At 38.6% G+C, this 19,902-nt stretch overlaps 1 protein-coding gene across 1 annotated transcript; it reads left to right on the forward strand.

Annotated features, from left to right (window-relative positions):
- Positions 1-12,623: 12,623 nt before the first annotated feature.
- On the forward strand, positions 12,624-19,592 carry LOC308130451 (uncharacterized protein; the record flags this gene model as incomplete). Its single annotated transcript, XM_080496852.1, has 8 exons — positions 12,624-12,897; positions 13,243-13,309; positions 13,450-13,538; positions 13,640-13,795; positions 14,267-14,359; positions 14,468-14,674; positions 16,551-16,622; positions 19,587-19,592. The coding sequence occupies exons 4-8, from the start codon at positions 13,691-13,693 to the stop codon at positions 19,590-19,592; spliced, it is 483 nt and encodes a 160-aa protein (XP_080352978.1). The 5' UTR covers positions 12,624-12,897; positions 13,243-13,309; positions 13,450-13,538; positions 13,640-13,690.
- Between the last annotated feature and the right edge of the window lie 310 nt (positions 19,593-19,902).

Below are 19,902 nucleotides of genomic sequence, written 5' to 3' on the forward strand. Positions count from 1 at the left end.
AGAAACGCTGAGTATTGACAACTGCTTAATCAGCAATATGACTGTGAAAAGCCACTGCTGGCTGAGTGTGCGCTTGAGGAAAAGTCTACCATTTTTAGTCCTAATCACGTAGAAGTTACTCGATTTGCAAAAAAAAAAAAGATCACCTTGATAAAGTGGTGTCTCTACTCTCAATGCCAGACCAGTCAGAGTGCTCACGTGATTGCTGTCCACTGTGGGAAGTACAGATGACTGTACACTGTATTTAATACTGGGAGAACTCGAACAGTGCTACAGTATTGACACTGTGATCCACTTAATCCTCTTTGATCAAACTTTATTGCTGGCGCCACATTAAAAAAGATAACATCGAGCCAAATAGTGTGTGCAACAATATATTTTCACCTTTGATGCCCCCGAACCAATGCAACCACATGAAACCTGCATTTCCAAACGCTGACTTGGTCCCTTTATAATATAAAAATATTAGCGTGATGAGGATGACAGTCACTTTAAAAAAAATTTCACCTTCCAAACAACATAAATTAGGTCGCCGTGCTCTGGATTTCCTGGTACTGGTTGGAACCCAAAGCGTTTTAACGTGAAGCACAGGACTGGGCTCGGAGTGACAAAATGTGAGAGTGACAGTTTAGAGTCAGATGCAGGAGTGTCAGGCAACGAATGTGAGATTTGGCATCCTTGATGGTTTTGCTTTCCAAATGCAGCTATAACTAAAACACATAATGCTGCGTATCTTATTGGATAAGCAGACCTATAATATTCTGGTGAGCCTCATGGTGATCCCTGACCTCTGGAGTTATACATTGATGAAGCAGCTTCCAATAGACTCGTATGGATAGAGTGAGTCACAACAAGCTGTTTGGGCTTTTTCTTTGTGTCTTCTCCAGGTGCTTGAAAAACATTTGGGTGTCTAAATGTTTCCAGTGGAAGAATTTAACCTCTGGCCAGTGAAGGAAAGTGATTTTCATTCATCAGTAACAAAGTGGACATGCACTCATACACACATACAGTCAAAAGCACTAATAAGCACATATGGGAATGCGGCACAGACGATCGCTCAGTTAAAAGTTGCCATGATGATTCATGAGGATGCAGTGTGTGATCATTTCCCCAAAGGCTTGACCTTTGACCCCCCCCACGGTTGCAAAGTGCAGTCAAGTTCTCCCTCTGAGCGATTCCATCCGTAATACAGTCTCTTTTTTTTTCATCCCACTTTGTCCCATCCATCGCTCCTCACCTCCTGCTCACCTTTACTCTTTGCCTTCTGCAGATTTCCTCATGACATTTCCTCCTCAGCCGCCGCACCTTCTCAGGGAGGAAAGACAGGGAGAGGAGGAGATTACAACTGACTTTCTAAAATTCAAATAGCTTTTTCTTTTTTTTCTATTATGTACTTTTTTGTTTTTGTACATTTAGCAGATAAATACCTGCTACACTGATAAGCATCCATCCATCCATCGATCCATCCATCCAACATTAAGCGTTCCTTGATAGGAGCTGTCTGCATGTTGGTAGATTATCTCAGCTTTTCTCCAACTAACTAAAGTAAACTAGCTTAAGTTAACCTCTCACAGCACAGCGCATATTACAACAAATCTCAATCAGATGATTGATAGAAAGAAGTTACTTTCCCTAATAGCCACTTAAATTGTATTATCAGTTGGTGATACAATAACTACATTGAAAAAGTCACTTGTAAGTGTTATAATCGTGATTTAATTGCATAATGCTGGTTAAAAAACCCTGTAACGTTGCATGTACAGTGTCAAAGACAGTAGAAGACAGACACGTAAATCCACAGTATTTTAGTTAACTACAATAATTACTGAACCAGAACTGAATTAAATGAGTTCGATAGTTTTGTGGGGTATTCGATTTTTTCAACACGCCATAACCACGGTGCAAGCCCTGCTTTACTTTTTATATCTCTGAAGCTCTCTTCTCTTCTCTCTCACTCCTCTGCGTTTGTCAGTTTCTCTCAAACTGCCTTCCATCTTCTTAATTTGAAGTAATTTGTCCTCTGTTTTCTATAGGCTATCATTATCCACTCTTATATATACATACACAATCCAGCCACAATCCCTGCTGGCAATTTCATTTCCTTTCTTATCAGCTGGAGCCAAATATTGAGTCTTGATGCGAAGATCGCCAGCCAAGTATTGTCTCATATCTAATCTCCAATAATCATTAACAGCTGAAAGTCTCATGGCTGCAGATATTAGAGCGGGAAGAGGGGAAATGAAGGTTAAAGAAGGAATGAATGAAACAAAGAGAGCTCAGCCATCTGCAAACATTCCTGCATGCTTGTCATCCTCTGTGATTTTATTTTTAAAACTTTCCTTTTCATCCGCATGTCTCAAGCTGCCCTGACAGACTTTTAATGAAATGTAGACAGATAAATAATCCACCCTGTCCATTACGGAACTCAATCTGTCCCGGACAAAGACCCAGAAAATTCAAACTATTGCTCACTGACTCATGCTCACGCACGTCTGTTTTTCAATTCGTGGACACATGATTGAGCTACAGGAGGATGTGCCACTGTTAACTCACACACGCACTATCATGAAAGCAAAAATAGACTTCTGCTGTTATTTTCTCACTCTGTCAACACCATCTTTTACTTGATGTGTTAAGAGGTGGTGTCAGTTTTCAGTGAGGAACAAGTATTTCCACTTACTTTCTGACAGTTGCCGTTCCAGCAAACCATACTTCAAATTGGCATAGTTGCCTTTTTGTAGTCAAAATTGATTATACTATATATAGCAGACCACATCATTATGCTTTTTTTAATTGGATATTGTCAGATGGCGGTCTGTACTGCCGGAAAAGATACTGGGACAAGATGAGAGCAGCAGACAGTTTGTTGACTCGCGAGTATTTCATCATGTAAAATGATGACCATGTTGAAAGGCTCCTTATTGTGGGAGGGCCGGCCCACTTCTGGCCGAGTGAGGGTGTGAAAAATAGCCGACCCCGCTACTTAACACTAATGGACTCATCTATTACAGTCTTGTGAAAACACAGTCTAAGTGGAGGAGCATTAGCATCAGGGGTCCACAGTACTGCTGTGTGTGTATGTGGGTCAGAGCAGCAACCAATTGTCTAAATGACGGATGTGTGTGTGTGTGTGGGTGTGTGTGTGTGTGTGTGTGTGTGTGTGTGTGTGTGTGTGTGTGTGTGTGTGTGTGTGTGTGTGTGTGTGTGTGTGTGTGTGTGTGTGTGTGTGTGTGTGTGTGTTCTTGATTTCCTGCCAGGCCATGTTAACCAGTTATACTGAAGTTGTTATTAAGCGAAGATAACCAATGAATGTGAATAATCGTTATACGATTATCACCAGGCTGAACAAGCAAACTTTGTCTTGTTGTCTGTTGAATATCACATTATGTGCCCAGTTTTAGCCCCACAGCATTTTCATCAGCCTGCCTGTGTGGAGTCACTTAAAAGATTAAAGCAGGTTTATCCCTTCCTGTCCGGTTCTTTTTATGAAGGGGAGTGCTGGTTATGTATCTGAGTAGCTGGCAAAGGTACAAACAAGTCCTGATACACAAGCCTCAGGCATAAAGTAGGGACGTATGACACACTTAAAGAAAGGAAAGAGATCATTTTGTATCTACAGTCTAGTCAGTCACACTTGCTATCTGATTATTAATTCATTCATTTTCCAAACTAAATGACAACATGATAAAAAATACAGACCAAAGGGACATTTGTAAATATTTTGAGCATGAAAACCTGGTTTATATTTCATGAGCATGTGTTTGGTTGGAATGAGTCTTTCAGGAAGTTCACTACTTTAAAACATGACTTTGAAAAAAAACAAAAAAAAAAAAACAGGTGCATTTTTTGTGGAATGATGATGATACTTTTTTGTGATATACTTTAAATACAGTCAGCCCATTCTTATCAGCTTGTAACAATAGATGTATTGTATGACTACAGCTGTCCTCTGACAAATGAGAGGAGCCTAAACTACGCTGACAAAAAAAAGAAAAGGTTTTGCAGTCGGTAGGATAAAGGTGGAGATCTGAAGAGACAAGGAGAAAGAGGAAGGATCAAAAGTGAGTGAGTCAGGTTATGATGATAATAAAGAGACGTTAAATTGAGCTGTAATCAGGTGTTGCCCAAATGTACACAGAATAAATGCAGGAAAATGACGGGCATTGATTGGTGTAGTTTTGCCTGCTTACCTTGTGTCTGTATGGACCTCGTGAGAGACGATGTGTGACAGAGTGAGATTGAAGAGGTTCTAAATTCAAACATCTCCACAGGCTGCTTTCTCAATTATTTATCTTTCCTGTTCCATGCTTTTATCCTGAAACAGACATACGCAAAACACTGAGGGACCCAAAATGCCTGACATGCATCCTCCAGCACACATGTGCACATAGAAGTGATTTAGAGAATTTCTGGTCTGGAATCAGACATCTGGGCCGGCGCCTCTTGGGCCTGTAATGGATGGCTTTTCATTTTAGGGTCAGTGAGGATGAACTCCACTTTAAAAGTAAGGACGTAGGGACTCATCACGATGACAGAACTGTTCAGGAATGTGCATGCACGCATCCACACACACCTGCGTTGTCATCGCTTTAGAGGACATGACATTGAGTTACACTTATTCTATGCAGACTTGCTCTAATTATTCAAACCCATGTACAGAACTTCATTTGATTCATGTTTCGTCTTCACCCCCAATGTCATGATCTACGTCCCCGGGACTTGAGTCTTGTCCCGATATTGAGGAAAAGTCTGCATAATACTAATGTTTAAACAGTTGAGTACGAGGCCACACACACAGGCATGCAGACTGGTGGATGGAAGATGTGAATTTTCAGGGAGAAAGACATTTGCTACCGACAAAGTACAGAACAGCAACAGACAGTAAAAGACATTGCATTAGTATACACATCTGGCTCGTCCACAAAAGCACACACAAGCAGATTGGGTTTTTAATGCCTTACAGGGATTTTCATTTTGTTCCCACGGTGACAATAGATGTCAGTATGGAGACTGTGTAAACAAATATACACAACAACAGATTCTACAACAACCATAAATGCATGGATCCACACACTGGAATAAAAGATGTTAAGTCTATGAGTTTTGACAAGTGAGTTTTCTCTATTGTGAGGGTTACAAACAACATACAAGTTGCTGACATTTGTAAACAATAAGAATTAGAGAGTCCAACATGTTGCAGGGTATTTTTTTTTTTTAACAGTAAACATGTGCACTACTATCATGTTTAATGACAACATGCTCCACAGAGAAGAGAAAAGACTTACAGTCTGTCATGACAGGACAGCATAAGCAGTTTGGATTAATGTGGTACATTGCTGTACAATTGATAACTGGACAACAGAGCATATGTAGACACAATATCAGACAGAAACATATAACCTTTTGTTAGTGTTGTTTTTCCAGAGGGGAAGGGGCAGAAGTTAATCGGATTGTTGTTTTTTTGTTATTTGTGTTATTTTATTATTTGTAATAATGGCTCAAACATAGTTAATTTAATTTGTATAATTTGTGCATTAGGATGTTTTTAGTTGTTTAAAGTTGTACCTTTGCATACTTGCAAAGATTCAAGAAGAATTTAATTAAATAAGGAACACATTGTAACCACTTTCTTGCTATACATGACAAAATGGACTACTTCATGCTACGCATTCAGCTTCTTGAGTGTAAAAAACAGCAAGTTGGATTCCACAGCAGGCATTAAACTGTCATGGTGCATGGTAGAAGCAGAAACTAATGAAATCATATCCCCTCTCCAGTCAGTTTGTTTGCATCCTGTGATCTATCTTTCTTTTTCTTTCAACCAATCACATCATCAAAAACTTTCATAAACTGAAATAACCACTTCCACCCAGTGGCGGATTTTGCGATGGGCAAAGTGGGCAGTTGCCCAGGGCGCAAACTCATAACACTTACGTGTGCAATGACCGTGTTTGCCCAGGGCGGAAAAGCAGCCAAGTCCGCCACTGCTTGACCCCTCAGGGAACTTCCCAAACCCCACTTCTACCAGAAGGTCTGCCTTAACCATCAGTCTGTCTCATCAGCTGTCAAAATGAAAAGGCTACCCATTTCTCTCTCCCTCAGGTGAGGACACAAAAAACAAACAAACAAAAAAAAAAGGAAGAAAGACAGTTTAGTGTGCAATTTTTGGGTCGAATACTTTTTCTTCTCCACCGGAAATATTCGAAACTGTTAGAAGTTTGAGTGATGTAGGCAGTTAAAAAAGGGGAAGTTATTAGATATTGATGAGTGAGGAAAAGTAAATGCTTTCATTCCAAAGCACAGTCTGTGTTTGTGTACTGGTGTGTGTCGTGTACAACACTCAGTTTGTGTTTCTGCATCAGGATATTTGTGCATAAGCTCCTCACTACAATATTGGTGAGAGCGTACATTATTAATGCACTCAGTGTCAGAGTGTTTTCACTTTCTACATTCAGGGTCAAATACGAGCCACCCTGGCTTCAGGAATATACATCTTCATTGAAAGCACAAGAATTTTAACGGTGCAGCTCAGATTTTCTTTCAGCTTTTAAGCTGCTCATATTGTTTTATCCATTACTATTCTAACTAGCGGTTGCCAAAGTGAGTATTCATGCCTACGTGACTGTTTTTAATGTCCTTCTGCTTAAACACATTAATCTAATGATTATGCGACTATTAATCTGTGTAGAAAGCTTGACAATGAGGCACTCATCACAATCAGTTGTGCTGAAGGAGACTCATGTTGAAGCCATGCAGGATCGTGGACCTCCAGGATTTGATGCCACGAAGGGAAATAGTAGAAAATCACAGCCTCTTAATTTCTCCTGAGATATCAGTGGCACTCAGTGTGGTTCTGAATGTTCGGTTTTTCAGTCAATCCATCCAAAGAATTACATTTTGTGAGTGACTTTCAGGATAGGAAGTCAAAATGCCTCTTAAGCATTTTGACAGTTTTCATTCATATAATTCCTTTTTAATACAACAATATTTAAGTTAGAGATGTAATTGTTGGTTCTGTGTCGAAGCCTACTCACTTTCTGTTCTCAGTAATGATGCGTTTTGTTCTGTTTACTGGAACCGTACTGTTGGAGGCGTGTTCCGGAGCTTCTTGACTGAAGTAGAAAGTGAAAGGACAGAAGCTGCTGTGGAGCTTAATCAGCTGTAAACCCCAAACTGCAGTAGATGTCTGACCTGAACTGAAATGATTTTTGACTTGTTTTTATCTCCCCTATGCAGGTACATTTTATTATTTCAGTCTCCACTGAAGAATGTTCTCAAATGTTTGCTGAATTTTGTAATTTGCAGTCTCTTTGGTTCTTACATTGTGGAAGTCATAACTGTATTGCCATACAGTGAGAAAACAGTGTTTTCAGGAAAATGTTAAATGGCAGGAGGTTTGAGAAAAAGAATCAGAATTCTTTATTGTCATTGTTCCTCTTCCAGAAGCACTCATTAATCACATTTGTAATCTATCTGAACTTGTAAAATGTATATTATTCACAGATGACACAGATATGTAGGATGTTATTACCTCACAGTTAAAAGGAAAAAAATAAATAAATATATATATATATATATATAAATCATGGTTCAATAAAAACAAGTTATTACATGTATGTGAAACAAACATTTGGAAAATATCAAATAAATAATTAGATAAAGGTAGAGATAGAGGGGATAGTCATTGAAAGTGCTAATTATAACAAATTCCTTGGAGTAACATTTGACAACAACATTTGCTGGAAACGTCACATAAAACATGTCAGAAACAAAGTGTCATGAAGCATCTCAGTCCTGGCCAAAGTAATGGATCTGTTAGATAAGAAATCACTTCATATTCTTTACAATTCACTGGTGCTCCCTTATTTACCTCACAGTGTGGAGGTCTGTGGAAACACTTATGCAGGTTCATTACAAAGACCCATTATTTTGCAAAAAAGAGCAATAGTAATCACACACAATGTTGGCTTCACACCAATTCACTGTTAAAAGACACATTTTAAGCACAGGATTTCCACTTGCTGCCAGCTTTTTTCCCCCTAGTCCTTTATGGGGCTACAATATTTTATTTTGATGGTATTTTTGTCACCGACAATTTAACTTAATGAAAAACAGTATGGTACAAAACATAGCTTAGATCATGACCAATGAGATAAATGGCAGTGTTTACCTACAGGTCTGGGATTAAACTGGATCTGGAAGCTTGCATTGAATGTTAATACTGACAGGTCACCAGTGTGGGTAACTGAGCAAGGCTCCAGCTGCTTACTGGAGGTTTCTGTCAGGAAGTCTATATATAAAAGCCAAATACAACATGCAGATCACATGTTCTGCTGTGGCGACCCCAGAGCTGAGCTGCCAAAATATTCTCTCTCTCAGATCACGACGTGTCATTATTAAAGGTAGTTTAGGAATGATTGTACTTGATATATTTGGCATACTGTTTTTGCAAAATGGCTTGCAAAATTTCTAGCTTAATAAAAATAAATAAATAAATAAAACAGTTCCAGCACCACTATTAACGTGTACTTCAAATGGACACAGTACTGCACCGCTTCTCTTCCTGAAATATATGCTTGAGCATCTGAATGTAGGCGGTAATGAATTACACCCATGACGCACAAAACTTAATGAAAGAAGGAGCAAAGGGAGGGACGGACTAGGAAATGAAAAGAAACATCCGGGACAATGTGGCAACCAGCACACTGAGGGCCTCTTCGCACAAACTGCCTCATTGTTTCCAGGAACCTAATTCTTGACCAGACCTGCAAAGAGACTGAAAAACTCCCAGTAATCGAGAAAAAAATAAGTAGTTCCTGTTCCAACATCACAGAACTTATCAAACAACAACAAACTTGTTTGATTTATTCAGGATCTTTCCTGTTTCTCCCTCTTGTACCCTGGAGCATTGATCTGCTGCTGCTAATTGACAACACATTTCAAGCGCCTCATGCGCTTTGTGTCACTGCGCCTGCATCTCTGACGATTTGTTTTGATTAGAGGGCTTCCCGGGGAAACCTTGCGTCCAATGAATGAGTGTTTGTGTGGGTTTAGTGATTCGAGACAAGGGACTTTGTATGTGAATGTCAATGCTTTTGAACTCAGCATTTCAGATTTCTCTTGCAGTGATCAAAAGAGCGTTTTGTGTCTTACACACTATGTTGAATAGATCTGCTGTTTTTTTGTTGTTTTTGTTTTGTCCGTGGAATCTTTCTCTCCATCGGCTATTGGGGGCATTTAATTATGTTTGATTGGATGAATTTATTGAAAGACTGCCAAAAATCAGGGCAGAAGCTAATTGTAAACAAAAACCAAAACGTATGACGGTTTCTGTGTCCATGGCAATATGTTAAGAAACTAAACAAAACAAAACAGACTAATAGTCCAAACTGCCATGCCACATCTGTTTGAAGAATAACAATGCAGAGTTTAAATAAAAATGCACTGTGCAATACATCAAAGGCTCGAGAGGAGAAAAATGCAGCATGCTTTCAACTGAAAGCTCTTGGTTGAGTTAAGCAAGTTTACTGCTAAATGTCCTTTTAATAAATTGTGAGTATTACCAGTGAAATGTAATGAAAGTTTGCAGAATGCATTGGACATTTTGTTGCCAAGTGTGAAATAGTCGGGATGTGGATCAGCAAAGTCAAGACTAAGTCCCTGGTTTCTCTCATGAAGAAGATGGCATGCCCTCTCCTGGTGGTGGTGGTGGTGGTGGTGGTGGTGGGGGGGGGGGTTAAACTATCTCTGGTTCTTATTCACAAGTCATGGGAAGAGGGATTGCAAGATTGGCCACAGATTTGGGCAAGTGGCTCCTCCCGTGTGATCCTCGACTGTAAAGCTCTCCTGGCTGCAAAAAGGAGATTGAGGATACAAGCAGCTGAAATGAGTTTTCTCCACAGGGTGGCATGCCTTGCTCTTTGTGTTCGAGTGGGGGGCTCAACCTCCCCAGAGCGTCTCCAAGTAGAGTCGCTACTCCATATTCAGAGAAACCAGTTGAGGTGGTTCAGGCATCTGATTAGGGCGCACCCTGTTTGCCTCCCATAAGGGACCAACCAGGGACATCTGAATGGGAGGAGGCGAGAGAGATTAATGCTCTTGGTTGGGGATGCTTGTCTTTCTTTGCATTCCATATTGCCATATTGGAAAACGAAGCAATAACGATGCAAGAATGAATGTCATTTAAGTACAAATACTTACAATTTTATGGACATTGACCTGTCCGTTCAAACCCATGAATATGCTTTGATCTAAACCTTTCCACTCTGGCTGTGCATGTTGTGGGTTGTTGTCCCGCTGGAAGGTGAACCTCTGCCACAGTGACAAGTCTTTCTCAGACTCTAACGGGTTTTCCTCCAAGATGGCTCTGCATTTGGCTTCATTCATCTTCCCATCAACCCTGAGCAGCCTCCCCATCCCTCCTGAAGAAAAGCAGCCCCACTGCATGATGGTACCACCACCATGTTTCACGGTGAGTGTGTCCAGGGTGATGAGCAGTGCTAGTTTTCCACAACACACAGTGTTTTGCATTTAGTCCAAAAAGTTCCATTTTGATCTCATGTGACCAGAACACCATCCTCCACGTGTTTGTTGTTTCCCCACCATGGCTTGTTGTGGCAAACTAAAACTGGGACTTCTTGTGGGTTTGTTTCAACAATGGCTTTGTTCTTGGCACTCGACCTTAAAGGTTTGATTTGTATATCCTGTGAACAGATTGTCCCACTTGATCTGTGAACCTCTGTGGCTTCTCCAGTGTTAATGGGCCTCTGGGCTGATTCTCTGATCCTGTTCAGGTGGGCGGTCATGTTTTAGTAGGTTTGCAATTATGCCATATTCTTTCCATTTTTGGATAAATGATTGCATGCTGCTCCATGTTCAAAGCTTGAAAATACTTTTTTAATATCGCAAACCTTTAAACTTCTTTACAACTTTCTCTCTGAGCTGTTTGTTCACAAATGTTCTCTGAGGAACTCTGAGGCCTTTACAGAACAATTGTATTTATACTGAGATGAGATTGCACACAGGAGGACTCTATTTACGAGCTGTGGCGTTGAAGGTGCTTGGTTGCAATGGATTTTATTACGAGGTCTCAAAGTAAAGATATGGATACCTTTACATGGCACACCTTTCTGTTTTTTTGTTGTAAAAAAAAAATAAAAAATTCTAAAAACCCTGTATCATTTTTCTTCCTCTTCACTGCAGCAAGTTGTGTTCGAAAATGCTAAAAGCTAAAAAGAACTAAAACAAAAAAACAAACAAACAAAAACAACCCAGGACTAAATAGTTTCAATGACTAAACCTGGAATGAATAAATGAAATTGATAGAATTTCTAAAAATGGCCAAAATAGCTAGACTTTTTTTTTATTTTTTTTTATAGAAAAACATCCATAATGGTTAAAATTCTTCAAAACTGCTAAAAGGGGGAAATAACCTTTTTTTTTTTTTTTTTAAATGTACTAAAATGGCAAAAGTCAAGATTTGTAAAACTACCCACTAAATAAATTCTTATAAAAATAGCAAATATAAATAAATAAGCCAAAACAAATAGAAATAGAGAAGCTATATGTGCTTAGCTATAGCTAAGTGTCAAAATAGATAGAACTTTAAAATCGTGGAAAAATTGCTTTAAAAAAATTATTGAAACTTCCAAATACAAATACAAAAACTCTTGGAAATCTAAGAAAATAATTAATCTTTTAAATTGTACCAATAAAACCACAATTCAATATATGAGAGTTTTTCCTATGGTGACTTGATGCAACGCTTTATTGTTCCTTTAAAGTTCAAACAAGTTTTGTGCTTCCAGATGAATTTTATTTGGTAGAAAGTGACTCAATGCCTCTTTTGATCATAAAGGCTGCAGAATTCTGGTCGAGGCCATTTGGTTTCCTACCACAGTACGAAGAACGGTTTGTTAATCTAACCGTAGGGCCTAAGTTGTCCTTAGGTGTGAGCGTGTGATTGTTTCTTAGCGCTGTTCAGGGTCTACTCAGCCTTTCCTCCAAGGTCAGCTACAATGGGGTCCTGCCCTGGGAGACTAATTTGGATTAAGGCGGTAGAAGAGATGAATGGATGGAATCTTTTTCTTTGAAGTCCATGTTCAACATTATGTGGATTTTAGTGTCTGCAGGTACGTTCCGACAACAAGTATGTCAAAACTTTAACATACATTCTAATCTGTATTGAACTTTAAATCTCATTCAACCATAAGACCAGATTAGAAAAGTAAAAGTCCTATTGTCAACATTTCTCTGCTGAAATTTTAAGTACATACTAAAAAGTCTGGAAAGAGACAACAAACACCTGGCTGTGGAAAAGAGGTCATCTCTTCTGACTCCCTATCAAAATGTTAAAGGTGAGTATCTCTTTATACGACCTGAATGAGAACAGTGATTTATGGCATAATCATCTGTTTCTCTTGACTGCCCTGTTTCTTGATTTAAACCATCTAAAAGAAAAAAAAGCTCAATGTGTTTCCATCCAGTTGACAATTGAACCCCCAACTTGTCCGTCTGAAACAATATACACTGAGAAAAATGATTCATGGGGTTAGTTTGTAAAGCTTGAAATCAAGAGCCTTTTTTACAGAAAAAATTTAAGTTTGTTACATACACATGTTTTAATCAGTTAATAACTTCCTGTTATAAGTTTGTCAAACTGAGAATATAGAAATCTGTCTTGACTCCATAATTTAATGATTTTGAATGGACATTTCTGCTTCCACTCAGCAAGAGACAATATTTAGTTGGTGCAACTTGAATTTCTGTTAAGCATCCTTCAAAAGCTGAGTAAGACTGGACTTGCCCGCACATGTTTTAACCAAAGGCCACGCCTGCAAGAAAGTGGAGGGAAAGGAACGGACATTGCATATTTTCAATCCAATTGAATGTTACTGGGTGAGTAGTACTTTTTGCTTTCTTTAATTTGCAACACTCAATGAGTGTTTTAACATAGTGCAAGGAATAGTTTTTTTTTTACACAATCCTAAAAGCAGGTTTTCAGTTAACTGTTCATTAAGCTATTGTATGTAATGTGATACACTTTAGCTGAGTCTTTCTGTCGCTGCTGCTTAAATTAGGTCTTACATTACATTTCCCTGCACAGCTAAGAGATTATATGTGTCATTTTCTCCCAATTTAAACACAAGGATGATGTGGGTTAATGTTTAAGCTTTGTACATAGGTTAATTTTATTTTGTTCAGTGTTTTTAACCCCAGTTTATTGATCGTTTTTTGTCCAAGACCAACGTAAAAACGTGGGCTGGAGAGCTGATACGACAACGTTGCTGAGAGGAAGAGGCCTAAAAAAGTAAGTCTATTATCACTTTACTTAACATTAAACATATGAAAATATTGGCCTGCTAATATTGCCATTGAGTGTGCACTATTTTTATTTCCTTTGGTATGTTACAACATTAATGAGAAGGCTTTTTGGGTTGTTTTTTTTAGGCCCCGTTGTATAAAGTTTGAGAGGTTGGCTGCTAGTTGTTGTTAATGACTTCAAAGTCCGATGGCCTGCTCTTTTTGATGCAGCTCAGGTAAATATTTGATCATTAAATGGTTTGCAGTATGTACTATGTTGATGGAAATGTCCTGCATTTTAAAAAATTGTCCCTGTTGTTTGTCTTTACACTCACAGATAAACCAAGAGTTCAGAAGAATCACAACTCTCAATCTGGAGACAACATTCATGGCAAAACTGGACCAGTACATCCCGAAGATAATGTCCTTGCTGTCAGCAAGAGGAGGAGCTGCAAAGATGAGTATTCAGTGCATAAAGAACCTGCTGCTTGAGGTATGAATAAACCTTGTCTTACAGTATACGTGGTTCCAGTATCACCGCAAAGGTGGTCAGAAATAGAATTTCAAATAACTGCTTACATTGCTGATTGTCTCCTTTATGCGTTAAAGTCAACTGTTCTGAGTCCAAATACTTACAAGGACAAATATCAGATCAGGTGTTTTTTTATGGCTTAGTTATTTGCTCCCAATTGGACAGGGAAAAAATCTTCAGTTAGTACATAACTATAAATGCTTAAGCAGAGCACAACTTAATTGTAAAATGATTTTTCTGTTGTTTCATTATTGCAATCTTTAAAATGATAAATTTAACATACACAATTGAGATCGGTAATTGGTATAGGCCAGGCATTGGAAACATCATCCTTCACTCTCTTTCCTAGTGATGTTATTACAAAAAGCTCATCTTCATTGAGGTTAAATTAAAAAACATTATAAAACACTTTTTTATTTTTCTTATTCACAGGATGATTCTGAGGAAAGAAGGAGAGAGATGGCTATCCGTGGCTTAGTGGTGTATCTCAGAGAAAAGGAGGAAGATCTCTTTAAAGATCAGTTGGTAGGTAAATGGAAAACTTAATTTCATTGTATATTCTTTGTTTTACTGCTATTTTTAAATTGTATTGCGTATAAATACTAACTTTTTTTTCTTAACTACTTACGCCAGGATGGTGGAGGAGATGAAACGGATGAAGTGATGAAGATTGTCGTTACCAGAGGTGCCACAACATCTGATCCAGCCAATGCAAAGATTGTGCTTGAGGGAACAACAGTCCTTGAAGACCTGGACGTACCCAGAGCATGTGCCATGCTAATGAGGCTAATCTACGCTCTCAACCTCAGCTACCCAAAAGAACTGAAAAACACTTTGGAAGTATTTCAAAAGATACTCCTTGAGCTGGATAGTCTGAAAGCCAGTCCGAAAGTACTGTCTCTCAAAAATAGACTGCTTTTTGTGATGTTCTACTGTTTTAACCTATTGAGATGTCGTCAATCGCTGCCCTTACCTTAATAACAGGGGTAGGCTAACCAGAAGCAGATCAGAAAATGTGATGCAGTTTGAGTGTTTTATAGTTGTGTTTATTACAGTATTACATTTCAATTTTTTTGGTTTTGATATGAATCAGATATGTAGCAAGTTACTTGGAAGAAAAGCTTTGACATTCAAGAATAGATGAAGAAATTTGATGTGCCTTACCGATACTGACAACAAAAAAATATATACATTTTATTTTCTACTCTGTTGTTGTGAAATGGAGTACTGCATTCAGTTCAGGGGATGAGTAATCCAAAATCCACAGTAATAATTACAACATGTTAATCTTGTTTTACATTGTTCAAGGGCAATAACCTGGTAAAAGCCTTCAGATGTGAAGCTTCACACTCATTTGGGTGTGGTTATTTTTTGATTTTTGTTTAATTATTGCTAGAAGTGGGCATGTTTTTTTGTTCAAAATGAGGAAAATCATTCATTGTTTCAAAACATTTGTTAATACTAGTTTTCTAATAAACATTTTGCTCAATGAAGAGGACTTTCAACGTGTAATTTATTTTAACTTATGTACATTAGGTTACTAGAACTAAAAAAAAGGGATAACATACAGACTTTTATAAGCTGAATCAAGGCAAAATAAATGAGTTGGATGAACCTAAATAGACTTAATTGACGACTTAAAAACGCCAAAATGTTTTAATCAGAATTCAGTTGGTTTAACTTATTTAACCTTGTTGAGGACAAGAAATGTCATGTTGGTTGTACTAGACTACCTCTTGTGGGATTAACTCAATAATGAGTTGAGTTGAGAGTACTTAAAAAAATCTATGCAAATTGTTACCTTAATTTTATTAAGTTTAGCCAATGTATTATTTTTTAGAGTGTACCTGAGTTGCTTTGATTCAATATTTGTTTTCCCGAACTCAAAGCAATTGCATATATGCAACTGGACTTGTTTGATTTAGTGCTGCTATATTTATCCTTGAAGAGCCGCAACAAATTAACTGCTTTGCAATAATTATATCATTATGCTCCACAATTAAACTCAATCATTTAAGTTGATGCATGTCAAAGGGAAGATGATGGAAGACATGTTAGCTTTGTCTCAATTTGATTTGTTTTAACTCAGTAAAATAAATGTGCTAAATGCTAAATCTAAGACCGGCTTGCAGCACTATTCTGAGTCTGTTTAACCTAAAGTTCATAAGAAATTTTTTTTTTGTAATGATCTGGTGAAACAGTAAGCTATGGCAGGTGTAGCACAAGTAAAATATTCAAAATATGTCAGCTGTGAAATGATGTGAGTGGATAAAATTGGTGCTTTCATCACTTTCCATTCCACCATCTCAAACCTCTGCCTCGAAGGACAAAGTGAACTGGATTCCGAGAGCTTCAGTGTTGGTGCTTTGCTCGCCTTGTCAGATCTAAATGATTGGAGCATGCCACACTTGTGGGGTCCAACTTTACTTGCATGAATTAAATTGTTGGATGTCACAATGTTTTACATCGTTTTATGAGTTGGGATTGGGTTGTAGACCTGAGGTTTGAGTTAGATTAACACTAGGGTCATGTTTAGCATAGAGGTTGGGCATTTAGGGGCTTGGGAATGCATTATGTAAATAAGTGGGCCCCACGTTTTTGCACTACAAATGTATGTGTTTTTTTTTTTTTCTGGTGTCATTTAATCCATCTCAGGTTGTGCATCCACTCTGATTCTCACAGTCTTCTCTCAATGCACATTCTTTCACCTTCCCAGGGTCCTGGAGACCCAGGGTGCATGGCTGCAGGGCGTTACCATGGTGCGGAGGTGATGGGGTCACCCCCTTTGGTACATCAGTGATTAGATGAGAGCTGATGGGGTGAGATAGGCAGGAATTAAAAAGGGAAAGTAGTCAGGAGAGGGAGGGATGTCGAGTATGATGATAACACCCTTTTTAAAATAAATGTCCACAGCCTTTTAATTCATGCGTTCACTCAAAACTTTATTGATGGTTCTTCCAGCTTCCGCAAAAAACAAAGCTTCTACTTATAAAAGTCAGTGTTGGAAGGAATTTTCTTCCGAAAAGAAATCACAACGTATAAATATGAATGGAGTTAAGTCGTGAATTTCAGTGTTGAGACATGAGAATTAACAAAAGAGAAGATAGCATGAAATGGAAAAAAGAAGACTAGAACCTTCATTGACACTGTTGGGTTTGACAATGAAATTCAGGCCCCATTTACACAATGTTTTCAATTGAAAGTGCAAAACTTCTGTAGCATTTTCGGGCCTCTGAAAATGCAACTTTTTGAAAATGCATTGGCACCATGTCCGTGAACGTTAATTCGTTAATACTGCACCGTGGCAGTAGTAAATAATTATTCTATACATGCACGAGTAGATGGACAATGAAAACAATGGCGGCCTCCAGAGTGGCGTGACTCCAAGTCCATATCTCCAGTCCAACAGCAGTCAATGGGGCCTCAAGATGCAGTGAGACAGTCAAAATAGATAAAAGCCACAACATTTTGATAAAAATGCAAGAACAATTAAAAAACAAAGCAAAACAAAGAATTAAAAACAAGCACATGTCCACAGACATACACACTCGTTCCTGTCTTTACACAGTTTCTTTAGTGTACATTCATCCTCTGGGTTTTTTTTTGTTGGTTAACATTTCATTTAAAAAAATCTGCCCTCTATCTCTTGTTGTCTGATTAGCCTTTTACCTCATGTCTGATGTTCACCACACCAGGAGACTGTAAACTGTGACAGTTAACATCCTAAGACCCACCACAAGCAGACTGCCAGTAAAAAAGAAATGTGAGCTTGTCAGAGGGCAGATACTTGAGATAGAAATGTCCGAGGCCATCGCTGTGTCTCGCAGCTCTGTGTACTTTAAGACTCACTCAAGAAGATCTACATGTGGGCCACCATGTGCTCAGGTCCCGTGTCAGGTCGAGAGCACTTCTGCAAGATGTATGGCAGCCCCCGGCTTTAACTGCGATGAACATGGTTAAATTGAATCATGGGTTGTTTATTGCCTTCAAGCTGAAATGCCTTAACCCAACTGATTATTGCTGAGTTTCTTTGACTTTTCTTTTAATAGAAACATTTGCAGCCGGTAGAGGTTTAACAACCCACCTCATGTTGTTGAATATGACACTGAAACTAATGAGAGCTTTACAGTGCGTCTGTCACTATCAGTGTGTGTGTGTGTGTGTGTGTGTGTAGTGTTTTAAGAAAGTGAATTGATTTGACTATTTATGTCTCGTTACGTGTTGTGAGGACAGTTATTGGCGCTGCCTCTCCTCCCTCTTCCTGGTCTTCACAGGTTTGCAGCCTGCAGGCAATTGGCAATCAGGAGGTAATAAGAGGTGTGGAGCTCAGGAGGAGGCCTCCCTGTTGGGCTCTTTCCTCCAGGGGGAAAACCTTGACAGCAGCATTTTTGGTTCTCAGTTTTATTTGTCGTTCACTTTAACTTGAAGATTTCTGGTGGTCCTGTTATTGGACTTTGGTTCCCCTGATTGGCCGGAGTTCTTCTTTTGTCCCTTTTGAGGTGTTGGGGGCAAGAAACTGGGTTTGAAGGCCCATTGAGTGGTTGGCCCAGTCTTTGTGGGATCTCCTTTCCCCTTATGTCTCATTCCACTCACTTGGTATATTCCAATTTTGTTCATAACTATCTATTTGCTGAAGTGAACTGGACTTGTGGCATCCTTTTGATTTCCTGAATCATTTCAGTTAACCTATGTTCTAAACAAGGACTAACTTTCTTCTGAGGTCCTTAACTCTGTGATATTTCATTATATCCCAAGTGTTCCCAAGTATTATATTTTTATGGCTTGATATCCTTTGAATTAAACAACCATAATGTTGTTTGTCAGTGTTGTCCACAGATGATGGATGTGTGTGTGTGTCACCCACCTGGGTAATGGAAACTTCCCATTCATTACTTTTACATCACACATGTTTGGGTGGAAACACACAAATGTATCTATGATTGATCCACAACAGTATAGGATTTGATTTGCTTGTTTGTCATAGTTTTTCTCTCTTTTTTTTTTTGTCTTCCCCTTTTGTGTCCCGTTCCTCTGGAGATTTAGGACGGAGGTTATCACGGAGCCAGCATGTGTTTCCATGTATCGGCTTCGTCTTTCAAACGAAGCACATGTTAAGAACATGCACTAGTGAACATTTATTTATGATTCACAATTGGCCTGCTTCTTCTCTCCCTACACACACTCGGTTGCTGAGAGACAGAGTGCAGACAGGGATGTTGAAAATGCATGAGACGTGTTGAAAGAAATACAACCGGTCCGTATCAACTAATCCACACTCCAAAATTTTGGCTATAAATAATAAGATCTCATCTGTGGGAACCAAGAAATATGAAAATGTGAGCTATTTTAATCTATAAAGTTGTTTTTTGGTTTGTTTCTTTTCAGAGTAAGACCTGCAATAATTGCTTTGGTATATTCATAAATTGTGGTAATGTAATTGATTGTAAAACAAAGCAACTGCAGGATTTATAGAAGGTAAATTCAAAGCAGATATTAAAGAGTTAATAATTATTCATCATTGAGGGCAGACATGGCCACATGTTGACCTCATCATCAATCATCATTTGAACCACATTATAACGGTTATATACAGTGGTGTAGTGGTTAGCGCTCTACTTGTAATAAAAATAGTTGTGGTTCAAGTTCAGGCTTGTATTTGCAAGCTTTGCTTGTGTAGGTTTTCTCTCCAGGTGCTCTGGTTTCCTCCCCTGGTCTCAAAACATGTGTCCAATAACTGTAAAATTCTGTTTAGGTGTGAACGTAAGCGTGTGTGACTGTTTCTGTTTTCTCCCTGCGATGGATTGGTGACCCGTCCAGGGTGTGCTCAGCCTTTACTGATGGTCACCTGGGATCTGTTCAAGCAACATTTGACCCTGAGACGGATAAAAAGGGAAAGAAGAAGGATGGATGAAAGTCATTACTACTATAATAGGGTGAGACTAAATGTAAGAGCAGCAATATCCAAAATTTGATTTTATAAACCTAAAATAACTGTCAAAAAAGAGGATTTCTTATTGAAAAGGTGAATATAATGATAAATCCATCCAAGCCTTATTGTGATATCACAT

Source organism: Blennius ocellaris (assembly GCF_963422515.1).
Source record: "Blennius ocellaris genome assembly, chromosome: 5".
Classification (NCBI taxonomy): Eukaryota; Metazoa; Chordata; class Actinopteri; order Blenniiformes; family Blenniidae; genus Blennius; species Blennius ocellaris.